Consider the following 17,508-nt stretch of genomic DNA (forward strand, 5'->3'; position numbering starts at 1 on the left):
TAAGCAGTGTTTTGACTGCGTGTCCTTTGCCAGGCTCTACTCAGGTGCTATCCTAGACTGCAGCTAAGCAATCTGCTATGTGGTGGGTTTTTTTTCAGTTTCATTAATGTACAGTGCTGTAAGAGATGTTAAAGGAACTTACCCTTTTCCTATGGGGACTAATTTCTAGCTTCATCACTGCACATTTGTTTAAAGTATTTAAGCGCCTGCAAAGCAAAGGAAATCATATTAAGAGAACGCTCCAGTGTTTTGACACAGGCTACTCCAGTTCACAAGCTTTTGTGAAGGCTGTCCGCAAACTGCTTTGCATACAAATAGCCACAAGCAGAGTTTCAATTAGAGCCCTAATTATACTTAACCATTAACCCATTACATTCGGCTGTACTCTAACTTCAGAGGGAGGGATGGATGACTATTTGTCACAATTACCTGAATCAAAGTAAAGAGAAATGAATGGAAACTTAGTCTAAGTAGAGAAGCGCATTATATTCAATGAAATGTAGTAATTACCTTTGTTTAAACAGCAGACATCTGAACCCTGAAACAACCAGTCTCAACAGACTGAAAATAAAAGGCTTTGTATTTGACACTATGTACATAGGCCTGTGTGAAAAAAAGGATCCTGCTTTAAAATTGTACTTTATAACCTAAAACCTCTCGGAGGAAAACTTATTTTCCACTTACTAAGTGTCTACTTTGTGAACAATGATTATTTTCAACACAGCCCTGGGACAAGACAACTCATCAGTTTAAATAAAAAATGTACAACAAAACACAGACCTGATTTTTCCTTTCTAAACTCTAAGTTTCTTTTATACATAAAAATGTTGTTCTGAAGGACTAAAATTTAAACAAAAAATAAATTGCTGCAGCAACAACAGTTAAATAGCCTCCTTGTGAAATGTGACAATAGTCTGGATGCGTATCTTGAAGCACTGTAAATGTTCCTCTGTTCCCTGATGAGCTAATTCTGGTAGGTATCCCTAAAATAAAAGAAGTATCTTTCTTCTACCCTCTCCCCAGAAGCTCAGTGTGCACAGCTGAGCAGAAACAGCTTAAAGCAGAGCAAAACCTGGCACTGTTAAACACACAGCTCCATGGCAGCTTAGGCACAGTTGAGTGAAGGCTGCCATGGTCTCCTGCCCTTCTCTCAGCCCTTGTTGCCTCAGAAACTGCTCCAGGATCATGGCTCAGCTAAAACCTGCACTAGTAAAGTGTGGTTAGAGAAATGCTGGTGCTGCGACAAGGCAAAGGGGCAGGAACAAGGTGGATGTGATGCAGAAGGCAGGAAAACTGAAGCAGCAGCTTCATGGAAGTGATGGTTTGGTCCCTTGTGCTAATACTTCCACTCGTGTGGCTGTACCGGGGGTTGGATGAGGAGATCAAGTGAGCTGAAAATTGATCTTTCAATACTTTGTTAGGTTGAATTTCTCTCAGGTCAGTTGCCTAAGCTGTGCAAAGGGCAGGGAGAGGCAGAGGAGGAGAGCCCCTCCTTTCCTACAACCAGACTGCAGCCCCAGTTCAACAGGAACAAAACTGGGCTTTAAAAAGCCTAATCCATTCTGAAGGAAGTTGTATAATTTTCACAAAATTTATCTGGACGAAGTGTAAAGAAGAGCCTGTACCAGCAGCTTTGAAAAACTAAAAACATACAAAAAAATCCAAACCAAACACAAACAAACAAACACCCCCCAAACAAACAAAGAAAAAATTGCTGACTTGTCCTGTTGTTTCAGATGAATCTTTTCAGACTCATGAAATTTGTAACTTGAATCTAGAAAGTGTGTGCACAGGAAGAATTACTAGTTCCTTCTTTTTCCCCTCGCCTTTTATGCGCAGGATTGGTTGCAGATGGTATTTACACAGGGCTTGATCCTGAGGCCATCAAAGAAAGTGGAAAAGCTCCTACTGGTGCTTTAGCTGCAGTTGTGAAGTGAAAAAAAAAAAAAAAAAAAAAAAAAGCAGTTTGATCTATAATTAGACCCAGCCACAACACAGCAGAAAAGGAGAGAAACGGGAAGAATTGCCATGGGTCAAATAGTAGGGCAGTGGCAGGTTAGGAAAGTCATCCAGTTCTCTCTATTTTCATCTTTGCTCTGACTTTAAAAGGCAGAAGTTCAGTCCTGCTGGCTGCAGTTGGTGGGTACATGCACAGGTCCAGTCAATTTGAGAGGAACTGTATTTATGGCATGGGTGAAGGGTGAATGTCCCATCTACATGCTACACAACAAAACTAGGATTTGAGGCCACACAGCAGTAGAAAGCTGTCTCCCTCTCTGCTATAAAAACATTCTCCTTCAAACTCCTGAACCTCAAGACCAGGGAATATTAAACTGGTTTCAGATCTATCTTGTGTAATAATTCACAAATTTCACAGTGTTACAACCTTTGCCTTATGCAGACAGAAGTTATCATCAAATCCCTGTATCAGGCTTTATCTAGCTCCAGCCTGTCTGACCGCTAATAAAGACAATCTCTGATTTCGCAAAGATTACATCCTCAGACTTTCCTCCTACTCAAATTAAACCCCTGAAATAGGTGGAAAGGGGTAGAGCAAAGACCTCTGTTTCCACAGAGGGGGCTTAAGAGAAAAAAAAACCTCCCAGCACACACCTCACAAAAATGAGCATGAAGGAAAGATAAGGTAACCCCCAATGAGCAAGGTAAAATACAATAGCAGTGAGGCAAATAAAGGTTGTGTTACACATTTGACATGATTTCATTACAAAACCAGTTTCCCTTTTAAAACCTAAATGCTCTGCAGCTATTGCCTCAGGTCTGCAAATTTCATTATATACATCACACATCCTGCTCTAACTTCTGCTCAAGTTCAACAGTGCTCAGTTCCTTGACCTAGGGGCCACTGAAAAACACAGTACAATATGCAAAACTGCCTTCCAAACACATTACTGAATCTGTAGAACTAAGCTTAGGCTTTGCTAGGGTGAGAGCTAGCTATACAACCATCACTAACCTTCACATACACTTTGCAATACTTTTTGATTATATAAGCGCACATGCATTTTCTACAGATCTTCTCATCAAATTGATGCTTGTTAATGAACTGCAATCTTCTCTTCTGCCTCCATTTGGTAATTCCATTCTCAGGTATAAATTCAACTTATCATTTCCCTACTGACAGTCAGCAGGACTGCTTCATTCTTTAGCTCTGTCTTATTCTGCCCAAACCTGTCTCAGTGACATCTTCACAAGGTGAAGATGGGAGATGGAGGGATGGGGCAGGATTGCTACAGACAGCAGTTAGAGGCGCTTTCACTGTCTGGCTATCTCTGTTTCTTCAATGCCTCCTACTCTGGCCACTTTCTGGATGACTGTCTGGATGACAAGATACTATCCTTTCCCACCATTTAGATAAATGCTTTTGTGTCAGCCCTCTCTATACACATCTTCACAACCAGATGGTATCTTAATCCTGTGGAGCATTCTGTCCCCAAGATGTCACTTTCCCTTGCCTTACTCCTACTCAGGCTCCCACCCTCCTTCAACCTTGCTCTGCTAAAACCTTCCTCCTGAGGGTGACCAATGCAACAGGACCTGATGCTCAGACCCAGACCATGAGTTGAGACTGGCCTGTGTCAGCTGGAGCAACAATTACATTGGATGCTGGAACCTGCTGCCATGAGGCCCTGGAGCTCCTCTCAGAAATGAGCAAGTGATGCATTCTTCCTAGTCTTCTCTTCATAAATAGCTAAACTAGTTTAACCTGAACTTCTTTCAAGAAAGGCAGCCTGAACAAGATATTTGCTATCAAAAATGAATTTTGAACACGTAATTTCAGCTAATTTATAAATTAAAATATGGGCTATAATGTGATGTCTTTGTTAATCTACATACCAGTCAGTTCAATGTTGGCTATAACCCCAGGTAATTCATTCTGCTGTCAACAGGAGAAAATTCTCACCACATGCACCCAAGAAAAGTGGTAGCAATGCAGAATGTTAGATTTACACATTTCAAATGACAATTTTCAATCTGAGTAACTGTATGATCTAGCTTTGAGGTTTAAAATATTTCCTGATGGATTTAAATTAATTCCTTTTCAGAAGGCAAATTCCAACTCAATTATACGTGTAACTAATCAATGATACATGAACTTTCTTGTCTCACTGAAGTAGACAGCCTCTACACTAGCTCCTGGGCTTCACCTGCACATTTCAACCTGCAAAGGAGGCAGGCCAGCTCTCTACAAACCAAATGGTATGAGCAGTGAATGCTGCTTATGCAAATCTATTACAATCAGGTTCTTGGATGAGAAGTCCTGATGGTAAAAGATTTAAGAAAACTGTTGCATAGATATAGCATGGCAGTTTTCTAGCTATGCGAGATTAAACAGGATTTCCATCATGGCTTGCTATGTATTTTGTACTTAGCGACAACCTTTAGCATAAGCATGTTTCGGTACTTTGTTTCATCAGCACATGATGCAGCCAGTTATTCTCTGGAGATAAATTCCCAGTCATTAATCTACATAACGTCCTATGAAACCAAGGCCAGCAGTGCTTTGCACAGTCACTACATGAAGCATCCCAGCAAATTAGTCATTGCTCTTACATTTTTAACCCAACATTTCATGATAAGATCACTAAATGACATTTCTTAACCATCTGTCTTCTACTGTTACCAAGTGCCATATGCTCTCTCTGTAATTCAAGTCTCTACCCACTTGTCATTTAAAATTTTTCAAGAAAAACCTTAATGGGGTGGCTATTGATACCTTTCCCGTTTAGAAAGGAATCTGGCAAAACATTTACTAATATGCTGGCTTTAAAGTTACATTTGTTTCCTGATTACACTTGTAAGATTATTAAATGATAGTTTACAATACTGTTCAGATATAAACTATCATTTAAAATGTGATAGTTTACAATACTGTTCAGATATAAACTATCATTTAAAATGCTTCAAACTTAAATCCCTGTCAGTGTGATTTCTACAGCCTTTTTAAAAACAAGTTTTTCACATGCAGTAATTAGAACAAGGTAGGTAGAACTGCTGGCAGAACACTGGATCTTATACAGGAAAGCAGATTCTCTGCAGAGATGACTTTTCTATTTTGTTACCATCCACTGCATGGAGTGTTCATTTACTCTGTGCTGAAAATGCAAGGAACTCCAAAACTACTCTGATTTTCAGTCAAGGAACAGTGATGGACTCACAGTTGTGAAACAGCTCTAAGCCTTTTCCCGAGTAAACTCCTTTACTGTTTACACACTGACCATGGCATGAGTCAAAATAAACCCAGGCTTCAGGGAGAAATGCAGCATTCCAAACTATGTGGCTCCTCTGTGTTTTGTAATAAGCTTTACAAAATCAGACAAGGAGATGCAGAAAAAAAAAAATAAATCTAAAGGTAGAAATGTTGTGATAATGTACTGCTTTTGTCTAACAAAAATGGTAAGGAACCAAATACAGACATCTGAGATGGTTAACTGAATTACTTCAGCTTTATTTTGGGTAGGATCTAAATGTTTCTTGAAAAACTTCAGCTTCAGTTTTAAAGTTATCTTGTAAATGATAACTCTGATATATAAGCCATAGGCTACAAAATTATATAACTCAGCCTTTGAAATCTTTGTCTCAAGCTACAGTAAGACTGGTGGACTCATGATTATTACACAGAAAACAATTTGAAGATGAAAGAAAGGGGTTATTTTCAATTAGAGCACATATTAACTTCATAATTTCACAAAGTATGTATATATCCATATCATTTTGGTTTGGTCATCTTTATTAGTAGGCTTACAGTATAAGTTTCCATTCATAGGTAACAGATCTTTTTAATGTCCTCTATGTTCAGAAAAAGTGCTAACTGTTTTTATCAATCACAATAGTGGCAAATCTCAAAAAGATAGGGAGGGCATATTCTTTTTTTCACCAGTAAGGAAAAATTTGGTACCTTTTTTTGCCATAGAAATAAATAACCCCAGGTTAGAAAGTATTCTCATTGGAGAGTCCTAGGTCCAAAACATGCTGGTTTGACTGCATTTTGTTTTCCTGGCAAAGGAAGACCATGCTTCTGGGAACCAGCATTTACTGACATTGCTGCACTTTCTGTTCAATGACTTCACAAGTTTCAGAGCCCACAGACAAGCACATTGATGCATCACATTTTAACATCAGTGGAATAGGTGCCCTGCACTTGAGTAGGGCACATCTCAAGTGTGAATTTAACATTAATGAGGTTTTTCCCTTCTAATGACTGGGCAACAGATCTGTTTTCTTAGTCTGAAAATCCTGCAAATACTTCTAAAGAACTTTAAATTCCAGTCCCTCTCCTTCCCCTCCAAGTATGGCAGTGCTGGCATGAGAACACTATGAACTTAAAGCCTTTCTTAAAAGGGTTTTGTAATTCATTAAAATGACTGACATTTAGAGTTGCAGACATCATGCATGTAGTATCGAACAGCATACATTTTGCAGACAATTTGGAAAGCTGCCATACTGAAGAACTGAGGCAGAAAACTGCACTTATTTCTAGGCAATAGGAGATACAAAAAGGCATGTTTTTGCCATTTAGGATTATGGACTCAAACTAGGAGGTAACTGATGGATGAGTGTCAGATGGGGCCATCACAACTGCTTTCATGATAAAATTGGCAATGCTGAGGCTGTAGTTCTATAAAAACATGCTGCCACAAACTGGCAAGTCTTGCTCCCTCTTTGTCTCTACCCATCCCTTCTCCTGCCCCTGCAGCCGGCTGTGGGATCCTGTCCCATCCTTTGCACCTACTCAAACTTGATTATGCTTTTACATGGGCTGATTTAATTTATTAACCCAGCAAAGGACTGTCAAGGCGAGCGAGTTGAACTGGGTTAAGGAAGGAGCCCATCAACAACAGAGATAAGTAATGGGAGCATGTGGCTGAGGGCAAGGTAATATTTCCAGGGGTGATAAACTATTGGATTTGCTCATATTACCCCTTTCAGCCATGGTGATACACTGAGGTCAGCATGAGGGTTTCTATACATAGGTTTTTGGTTTGTTTGTATACATAGCTGCTCACCAATGTAAGAAAGGAGAGTACACAGAGCGCAGCAACACTGTTTGGCTAATACTGCTCCCAAAAAAACAATTCCTGTGTGAGAACTAATGCTACAATTCTATGTGCAGATGACTGTAGCCAACATGGTTCTGCTTGAACATGCCTAACTAATTTGGGAATTAGTAATGAAAACAAATTAAGGTATGCCTATGGAACACCTGTCACAAATAGCTGCTGCCACTTTCCTCCCAACTTTAAGTAAGATCCCAAACATTACTTAGGCCAATATATTATTCCAATAAAATGCACATACTGACAGTGGATAATTTAAAGGTCTCAAGCAAATGGTCATTTAATGGTACATAATTCAGTTGAGGTTATGCTCTTCTCAGGTTATACTTTCTATTACACTAAGGGTTTTGTTTCAAAATGTGGTGTGATTTTTTTTTTACCTACCTGCATAATGCCTCAATAGCATCTCTGTCCAGAAAGTCATGCTCTCGCTTGACTAGAGTGATGTCAATTGGAAAAAGGAGATCTGCAGGAATAGAGACAGATGGAATCAAAACGACCCTTATTCCCAGTGGTGAATTATTTCAGAACAACCAGCTGCCTCCAGTTTAGCTCACTGAGATGCCAGTGATAGGCACTTCTCAGTTAAACACATGCTCTCACCTCCAGTGCCACATATGCTTTCTTTTCGTATATAAGGTTTTGACATGCAGCTTTCGTAACTGAAAGTTCGTATGCAAAATGGAGGAAAAATGATCAAAGCAGAGATGAAACAACGGGAAAGAGGAAAATGCGAGCTCCCTATCCAACATCAGATGCGTAAATTGACTCAGGCTAGCTTTATTTAAAATAAATATACAGTCTCCATCAAAGTACTAGTATTAAAGAAAAGAGGTCAGTAAATCTGAATCTCTGGAGAAGAGTGAAAAACTGAATCTCCTTGGGTGTTAATCAAGCCATTTAAAAGTTTGACACAGTTACAACTTTAATGAGATATGGACTGAAATGAAAGCAAGACAAGCTGCACAGAGTCCATGCCACCTCCTTTCCTTAGGAGATTATTTAGGTAAACAACTAAGAGAGTGAGGGGGAGGAAACCGTTGGCAGATAGCTGAAAATTTACTACAGCTCTGAAGCAGCAGCCACATATATATTATTTACTGTCCTCCACAGATTCCTGACTGTCATACAGGTCCTGATCCAGCATTCCTTGCACAGCCGAAGCTCCCACCAAAGCCACTGGGTGTTCAGAGTACACAGCAATACAAACTACAAGTACACTGCTGTAGTTGCAAACAACTTCCCTGGTCCAAGTGATTGTCTCTAAAATACTTACATTTCCAGAGACTGGGAAAGAATGAGCTGAAATTATGAAAAGAATAGGAATGGCGCTGATTTGTGGAAAGTTAGTTAACACTCTGGGTTTTCTATACCAATAGATAATGTCTCAAATGAACTATCTGCCCTGATTTCACCTCTGGAACAAACAAATTATGACAGTATGCAAAAAGCAAGGAATTCTGTCTCTTCTATAGAAAACTGCAGTTTTAGCAAAGTCACTGACAAAAGTTCACGGATTAATCTCCATTCTAAATGTGTACTGTGTTGAACCTCTCCATATAGGTGACTTTTCAGAACTCTTATACTATACCCAGCTGATTCATGGGTCTTCCCTTCACTATTTTAAAGTCCAAGGTGCAAGTAAAGAGAGTGAGCACATCCAACTGGTATTTTTCACCATTGCTGCTGTAACCTTTTCCACTGAGAAAGTTAGTACCTTAGAATGCCCACAGGAAAACATATGGGAGAACTTAAGTAAGAGAAGTGACTTGAAGAAGTTGAGTCTGCATGAGCCCGTTTTTTTAATGCTTTTTAAATGCTGCTGCTGGTTTTGTTGTTGTTGCTGCTGCTGCTGCTGTCAGGGGGGCTTGCAAAGGACAATGGTATACTCTTTTGCTATAAGGACAGCTCTCCTTTCAATGGCCATGGCTGGCCTTGCTCTCACCTCTGCAATCCTTTTGATGTTATGTAGGACATGGCCTGACATTAGAAACTCTATGTAAGTTTAGAGTCTCGAGGTAGGGCAATGGTAACCACAGCTAGGACATGTTTTCTGAATGAAATTACTTTTTTAGGGGATTTACAGCTCAGCATAACATGAAATCCACAAGCCCAGATACTGAGCTGAGAGTCTTTTCTCCAAGTTGTAACAAAGACTGGAAGTACAATCCCAGCTCTGCATCCCAAGAAAATCTTGGCAACTCCATTACCACTGAAAAAGGGGAAAAAAATTAAAAAAGGAAAAAGGAAGAGAAAGAATAAAATTTTATTTCTGAGCAGGCGAAGAAAAGTTTCACCAAGTGCTGCTTTTGAAAGTGCTATTATCATCTCATATTGCCAATGCAGCTGCAAATCAAAGCTCAATGAGATCATTTTCATGAAGGTCAGCTCAGCATTTTCTGTAATTTCCAATGGTTACTCACTGTAAATAATGGACTTTCTATGCTCATTCTTACAAGCAGCAGCTGGAATTTGTTTTATGAAAAAGAAGAGGCAGATAACGGGTGTATAATAATTTCACTACAATGCAAGTAATTTTAAGTGGTGGTGGCAATTTCTGAACAATAACATACATATATAAAAAGAATGTCACACTTTAAACAAAATTCTGCATGTTATTCTGCATCAGAGTGTAAGAACTGTATGCCAAAACTGCAAGTTCCTAGTAGGTTAGAGAGACAATGAAGATACCAGTTTTGAGCAAAACCATTGTAAAAGTGGACACACAAAGTGAATCAATCCCACGGAAGGACGAGCAGGAGGCAGCATTCTTTTTGAGGAACTGCTGCACATCTGTGCAACAATGGTATGTTCTTTTTCCTGCTTTATAGCGAGCCTGTATCTCACACCAACTCAAACTGTTCTGAAAAAACACACAGGACTTGTGAATCCTGAGGTGTACAGATGCATCCATGCAGATGCAGAATTTCCTACCTCTGCTCCATCAGAAGAGCTGGCCAGTGGAGCTGGCCACAGCTTCTGTTTTTCTCTACAACTGGACTTGTAGCAGTGGATGACTACATTCATGAAAATATACTTCACTGGTGTTTTAACTACAGGGAATGTACCATGGTGCTAACATAACATTCGTGCTATAAGGACACATGGAAGACTCAGAATAAAACAAACTTGGAAGAAGTTTAGAACTCCAAGAGTGCTTCAGGGTCTCACTGGGTTTGGTAGATCACTGTGTGTGGTGGGTAGTAGAGACCAGTGCAATTCCTAAAGTCATCTTACATACTGGCACTTCAGTTAAGTGCTCAAACCTCATTTATTGGTGAATATTACAACTTACTGTCCAAAAATTACACAGGGTTGACCAACCTGCAAGCTTAGGTGCCTACCTTCATAAAGCTGTGCATACTGTGGGAACCCGGCAGCCCGCAGCCAGTCACAAGCTTCCTTAGCCTCAATTTCTGGAAGAGGACAGAAACAAGACACCCTCTGATTAGTGATCTGCAAAGCAAAAGCTTCCTCTCTACCACTTCTAATACTACTGTTACAAAATAAGCACAAAGGTATTTAGAAAGTTTGAACTGAGACACAGGTTTGCTTAGTCCAGTTTGCTTTTCTTCTCATGATCAAACATACCCTAGATTCTGGAAAGTCACTAGCATTCGTTCGTGATTTATCAACAGCTCATCATTTTAACAATCAGAGGAACAGGCACAGATGAAAACTGCAGGTGTTATGGATTATTCCATAAAGATTTTCTTAACGCTAGAGAAACCAGCACCACAATCAACACGAGCAACATTTGTTCAACAAATCTTAACGATTCTCCTGGCACAACTATTTTGTCTTGACAGAAATTCCTAGTAAAGCTCCTAATACTGTGCACTTTAATGTCTTGTAGATGGCACTAATAGACGCAAGCCCAAGAACAACAGGCATGCTGTACTGCAGCTCACTCGAGTGCACATTTACCACAACATGAACCTAGTTTCACTGGATGTCTTCAAGACATTTATGAGTTACTTGGTACATTACAGGAAATTCAGCTAACTTTCCCTCACACTGCCCAAAACAGCATGCTGCAAACTGAAATTATTCACATAAATATACATGACACCAAAAGTAAGGAAACATTCTCAACATGGGTTATATTAGTCTGTGAATAAATTGTCCGCAAAATCATCTGTTACCTAACACAAGCAGAAATACAGAATATGTTATCTTATTAGCTAAAAGTTCAACAGTATATTCTCTAATTGTTCAGGAAATGGGCTGGGTTAATTTTGTTCTAAAAAAACAGTAAGTGCTACTGGGAATTTAGCTTCCTACTTAGAGCTAGTCAGACAGTGAGCAATCAGAAACTCTTTAAAGTTCATCTGGCTTTGATTATATTCACTGTTCTTGATGGACCAGAAAAGCAAAGCTTCATTACGTACAACTCGGTAGACAATTTTGCCACCTACTTGGAGATGATCCTATAGCTACCTGCTGCAGAAACTATGCACAAAGGGTTTTTTTTCCTCAGAATTGCCCGTAATACAAGTTACTGCATATAGAACAGTGAACAGCTGAACACAAGTAAAACATCTCAAGATTTTGGCGCATTACAAAATGTTCCCAGGGAGATACAGACACACAATTAAAATCAGATGAAACTGCAGGCACCTTTTACCACCTCAAAATGATGGCAATCCCGCTCTAATTTTTCAAATTGCTACAACAGGGTTAAAATATTTGTGCCTTGGCAGAATACTTTGCTAAGATACATACCCAAAGCAAGGGGTTAAGGTGAGCCAAAGCACAACATTCCAGATAAATAAACAGCTAAAAATCCACTCTCACCGAAGTCAGGACAAGCAGGCATTTGTGTAACTTGTGTTTGCTTCACCTTTGGGTTATGGGGCCACATGAGAACAAGCACGTACAGACTCATTGACTTAGGTACTCATTAAGGAAGAGCATTCTTCAATTCCAATTGCAAGTGATTGTAAAGTTTTGTTTAAAGTAGTACTTTAAATTCAGTATCCTAAGGAAAAATATGGGAAAGTTAATAAAGAAAAAAAAAGAATTTAAAATATATTTAAAACTTGTCCTGCTAAAGCAAGAGCAGATGACACAATACTGCTATCTCAGAAGCAACGAAAATACTAAAGTAAAAAAAAAAAATCTGCAATTAATTTTTAAGATTACTTAAAATGCATAATCTTACAGATCACATCCTGCAGAAATGTCTGGACTGAATGACAATTTTACTTGACTTAAAACTGGAATAAAAGCCCAACCAAATCCCAATAACCAGCATTTACCTAAAAATGCAGATAGGTGCTTGTAGTGCAACTGAAAAAAGTATCAGATTCCTAACTGCTACAGGGACTCTTAAATGTGCTTAAATATTTGTTCACAGATCCTTTACTGAGCACCCCAGGTGTATGACCTGCAAAGTACTTCTAGAGCTAGAAAATTATGAATAGGCATTTATCAGACTTCTTTTAATGTTTTCTGTAGAAGCTTTGTGTGTCATTTCTGCAAATATACATGCAAGTTATGCGGAACTCGTATTTTATGGGCACCCAGGTGTCAGGTGCCTTTGGGATTTTCCAAGCATATTTGCTCTCAGAATACCCTCGAGAATCCCCCAAGAAGTCCACCTATACAGTGAAAAACCTGAGTTATTCCTGGTTGGCCACAGGAACTGCAGGGAATAACAGAACACCAGTGCACCTGTTTATCAGTTAGGCTAGGCAAATGCCTAGGGCAGGGTACAGGATAGTACAGGGGGTTTAAAAGCAGCAGTTTCATCATTCCTATCTCAAACATTTAGGGAAAGCCAGGGCTCTAGCCTCTGGCTCCTGTTGCAAGCCCTTGGAAGGGCAAGGGGCTTGGGGAGCTGCCTTGAAGAAGGGGCCAGGAAGTCCCCTGCAGTCAGAGCTCTGTGTTACCTCCATCCACCAAAGTGTGTGTCAGAGAAGGACATGGCAGGGGTGCAGGTGATGGAGCAGAGGTAGGACCTGAAAAAGCAGCTCCTTTCGTTCAACTGGCCAACCAATTGGCTCCTAGTCTGTACTGATGCACTGTGACCACATGAACAGAAGGGTCATTTCCAACCCAGCTTCTCCATCTCAACCTGGCTGGTTACCAAGGAGCCAGAGTATGAACACAACTGTGCATGTATATGAAATTCAGGCAGACCAAAATATAGCCAGAGGAAGAAACCCGCCCAGGGTGCACTGAATAGGCTACACAGAAAGCTGAGTACACAGAACAAGCTTCCTCACATAAAAGATACAAACTTAAACAGCTGAAAGCTTCTATAGGTAAAAAGTTCATTAGCACAACTTCTGGAATCTGCATTTGAGAATAAAATACATTAGTTAAACCTGAAGTTCTGGCCGAAACATTCAAAGTAAACTAGAGGACAAAGCTCATTCCCACACTTTCCAAATGCCAGCTTTTCTCCCAGCTCAGCAGCATCCAGATCAACGGCAACCAGGATAACAAGAGGCAAGGGAAGAACAGAGCTTCCAAAGTCAGATTTTTCCACTACTTCTAGAATGTTCTAGAAGGGACAGGGAACTCTGAAGCCTTTGCTCAGCCTCCCAGGGGACCAAGGTTACACATCATTACCTGAGCTACAAACTCACTGCCAAACTCGGTTGGGGCCAGCTGAGAGCCACAGGGAGGAGCCTGCATAGGAACTCCACATTGCTTTCCAACACATTTTAGGGGATCCCTACTTCAGCCCCAACTAAGCTGACATGATATGCAAAGCAATTTCCCACTGTGAAAGCATCTTTCCATTGAAGGACTTGCAGCTGAGCTGATGTAAGTTGCTGCAGGCAAGAAGAAACTGGTCGCGCTCCCTCCTCCCTGCTGTTCAACTTCCTTTCTGAATCAAACATACTTGCCAGTTAAAACCTTTACAATAACCTACAATTCAGTATGCATTCCAGGCAAGAAACGTATGTGCTGCTTTTCAGATGTGCATCCTGCGCCCTCCCCCAGCAGCAGGAGGTTCTTGTACAGAAGAACCACTAGCAAGAAAGAAATTGCTCTATTATTTCTAAATGTCCAGATACACAAGAAAATCTCTTAGAAAGTAAAACAAAACAAACACAACAACAACAAAAAACCACCCCCAGAAAATAACCCCCAAAATGAGTACAATGTAGTCTTTACTCTTGTTGTCGTGTAAGCAAACAGCAGGCAAATGTGTTAAAGAGGAAACAGGAAATTTTTATTGGAAACAGCTTTATTTGTTAGTCTGCTTCACAAAGCAGGCCTCCATGCTCAAGTGAAGGGTAGAAGTTCCTTTTGTGTGTGGCTGGGAACCATTAGTCCTTATTTGCCCACTTCCTGGGGGGTTAGGAGGACCTAATTCTTCCCCAAACTGGTAAGTGAAAATGGAAAACTTTGGTTTTGTTTAACTTTGGTTAATCTTGGTTTCTGGTCTTGCAAGTTTGAAACTTAAAAACCTCATGGCAAAAATACCTCAATTCACATCTTGTTTGATACAGTAGTGGCAGAAGAGAAAACTCTAAGATGTCTATAGTCTTTTGCTGGATGACACTTTCCTTCCTATAGGAAATAAAAACCCCCAGTGTGATGCTGCAATAATGTCCTCTCAGAAAAAAATAATAATAGCAGCCTAGCTAGAAGCAGCAAGATCATTTACTTTCATTCTTCCTTTCCTTTTGTTTCCATGAAATAACATGCAACTTAAGCACCAGCTCTTTCAGGGTCTTCAGGAGAAGGTGCAAAGCAGATATGTCCCTGCGCAGTCATGCACTGACTCCATTTTCACCTAAGTGCTAAACATCATATGAACTGTTCTTCCAAGCAAATGGTTTCCTCTTGCCTCAACTGAGATACCTTTATAGCCATATTAGCACTTCCACACATCACTTGTACTCACCTCACCTTTTGGCTCTGTTAAGAGAGCAGACTAAAAATCTGTAGCAAGACTGGTCAAATCAAAGCTGCTAAAATCAAATTTCAGCCAAAAATGGGCTTCTTTGCTCAAGGTCCACTCCAATGCCATACTTAACTGGATTGTTTGGGGTTCTTTTTGGTCTGAATTTTTGACCAGGTCATTCTAGCTGAAATTCACTATTTGACCTTTTCAGGGAAAAAAAAAGAAAAAAAAAATACAAAATCATCTTCCTGAATTAGCTTGCAGGAAAGTGTCTTCTATGCAATGCAGAGAATGTCATTTCTCACCATGAATGCTAGAGATGAGCCCACTTGTAACGCATAGAACTCCATAAACTACGTGAACATTTTCTAAGGCACAGATGGAGCACGAAGAGGACACTTTGCCATCCAGGACTGATGCTCCAGTGTAATGGCTGCAAAAGGGCTTGCATGCTCAGGAGCTCATCCCCTTTTGCTGTCTGTATCAGAAATTGCCTGTCCCTAGGTATCGTGTCCCCTGGAAATTTCTGGTGCTTTGCAAAATTTGTGTTCAACTCTGAAACACTGTCTTGAGCTATTAAGCACCTTGAGATCATTCAGGATCATACTTTTAAAGACCAGCTGTGGTATATACCAGAAATACGCTTTCCTGGATAAAATTCCGCTGCCCAAGTACAAGAAATCGTTTTTCCAAGTGCCTGAATTGCATCCCTGACATGTGAATTGTGGTCCCCACACTAGACTTGATCACACTATCCAACCACTCAGTCTACAGATAAATGAATACGGATGTGAAATCTGAGACAAACCGGGGAAAAACTGCACTATGGCAGCTGTCTACAAATGAGCAGGGCAGGCACAGAAAATGATAAATCAGTTCTGTGCAATGTCATATGCCTGCAGCCCTTTAAAGTTGGGACAGGATGACTTCCTAGGAGTTAGCCTGCTATGTGTCCATGGCCTCAGATGGTTTTCACTTTGAAGATACGCGACTGCAGCTTGAAAATAATTAAATTCCTTCTCATAGGTCTGTTTTTACTCAAACTTATATAGTAAATATTCCTCAGGCAGTATCATTAACTTAGAGCTCCACACCTATCAAGAAAGCAGCATGTAGCAAGGACTACAGAAAGCAATACTGGAATTAATGAAGAACAGCATTTTATAAGGATAATGCCCTCAAACACTGAAACTTGATATGTTTGTCAATAAATGCTCAACCACTAAAAGATAGAGAATTCTGAAAATCCCTTTAAAAGCTCCTGACAAATTTCTAACATGTTTGGAATCTTCTTATTCTAAAAGAAGAATCTAATCTTACACAACTACCCTAAAACATTAGTCTGAAAAATTCAGCCCACAAAGGATTCATTTCTGGAAGAACCAGTGAGTCCAATAAGTATGTCTTTTGAATTGATGACAAGCTTGCAGATTTGGAAGTGAAAACTAACAACCTTTCTGAGAGGGTCTCTTTTCTCCTTTCACCTTTAAAGTGCAACTTTCATTTTGCAACAGCAGCTGCCTTCTGGTGTGCTCCTGTATTTCACGGTGCTTTAATTTACCTTCCTAGTCAAACGATGCATGCTGTGATCTCCACTTAACGTTGCCTGCCTCAACAGTTAATGAAGCTGATAGGAATGCACGCACAATTCTAAGAAAGTATTTCTTACAAAAAAAGCTTTCTGGAGGAAAAAGCCGCAAGTTCTTGAAATAAAGCATATATGACACCAAATATATATACTGCTTTCTAGTCATAAATAGCCTAGAAAGAGGTGGTGGAGGGGAATCTAACTCAAATATTTCTCAACTGTATGGTGATGACCGAAGAAACACTCTCCGTGTGTTCCTGCTGGCTTTGGGTTAAACATGGAATTGGCTTTTCCAAATTGTGGAGCCTTGCAGCAAGACAGCAGCTATGCTGCCGATGGTATGTATAAACCACAGGACGCTGCGAGAAGAAACAGAGTATGTTTGGAATTTGTGTGGGAACAGATGAAGAAGTAGTAAGGAAACAGATGTTTAAGATCATATATTGATATTTTTTCTGAAAAAATCAGGAAGCTTAAACACCATTTTTTTGCCAGCAGAACTCTCTGAAAGAGCAAACGGCTTAGTTCCACTGATGGGGTTTTAGATTTGTTTATTCCCTTAATGATGAAAGCAAAATAAATAAATAAATCATAGAATCATAGAATAGTTTGGGTTGGAAAGGACCTTAAGATCATCAAGTTCCAACCCCCCTGCCATGGGCAGGGACATCTCATGCTAAACCGTATCACTCAAGGCCTTGTCCAACCTGGTCTTGAACACTGCCAGGGATGGAGCATTCACAGCCTCCCTGGGCAACCCATTCCAGTGCCTCACCACCCTAACAGGAAAGAACTTCCTCCTTATATCCAATCTAAACTTCGAGTTTTAACCCATTACCCCTTGTCCTGTCACTACAGTCCCTAATGAAGAGTCCCTCCCCAGCATCCCTATAGGCCCCCTTCAGATACTGAAAGGCTGCTATGAGGTCTCCACGCAGCCTTCTCTTCTCCAGGCTGAACAGCCCCAGCTTCCTCAG

General features: G+C 40.2%; 1 protein-coding gene across 6 annotated transcripts in view; it reads right to left on the minus strand.

The window, feature by feature from the left end:
• DLC1 (DLC1 Rho GTPase activating protein) overlaps positions 1 to 17,508 on the minus strand; it is a 229,439-nt gene that overhangs the window by 15,908 nt on the left and 196,023 nt on the right. For 5 of the 6 annotated variants that reach the window (XM_061473094.1, XM_061473086.1, XM_061473100.1 and 2 more), the window contains 3 exons: positions 10,421 to 10,492; positions 7,461 to 7,542; positions 143 to 206 (listed from right to left, as the gene is read on the minus strand). In XM_061473094.1, coding sequence (XP_061329078.1) covers positions 143 to 206; positions 7,461 to 7,542; positions 10,421 to 10,492 — 218 coding nt within the window. Of the gene's footprint in view, positions 1 to 142; positions 207 to 7,460; positions 7,543 to 10,420; positions 10,493 to 17,508 lie in introns of those variants that run through there. The other variant, XM_061473116.1, reaches the window with a different exon arrangement.

The sequence above is a fragment of the Pezoporus flaviventris genome, unplaced genomic scaffold (genome assembly GCF_033815535.1).
Source record: "Pezoporus flaviventris isolate CSIRO_AGI_PZ_B2104156 unplaced genomic scaffold, CSIRO_AGI_Pfla_v1 ptg000002l, whole genome shotgun sequence".
NCBI classification, from domain to species: domain Eukaryota; kingdom Metazoa; phylum Chordata; class Aves; order Psittaciformes; family Psittacidae; genus Pezoporus; species Pezoporus flaviventris.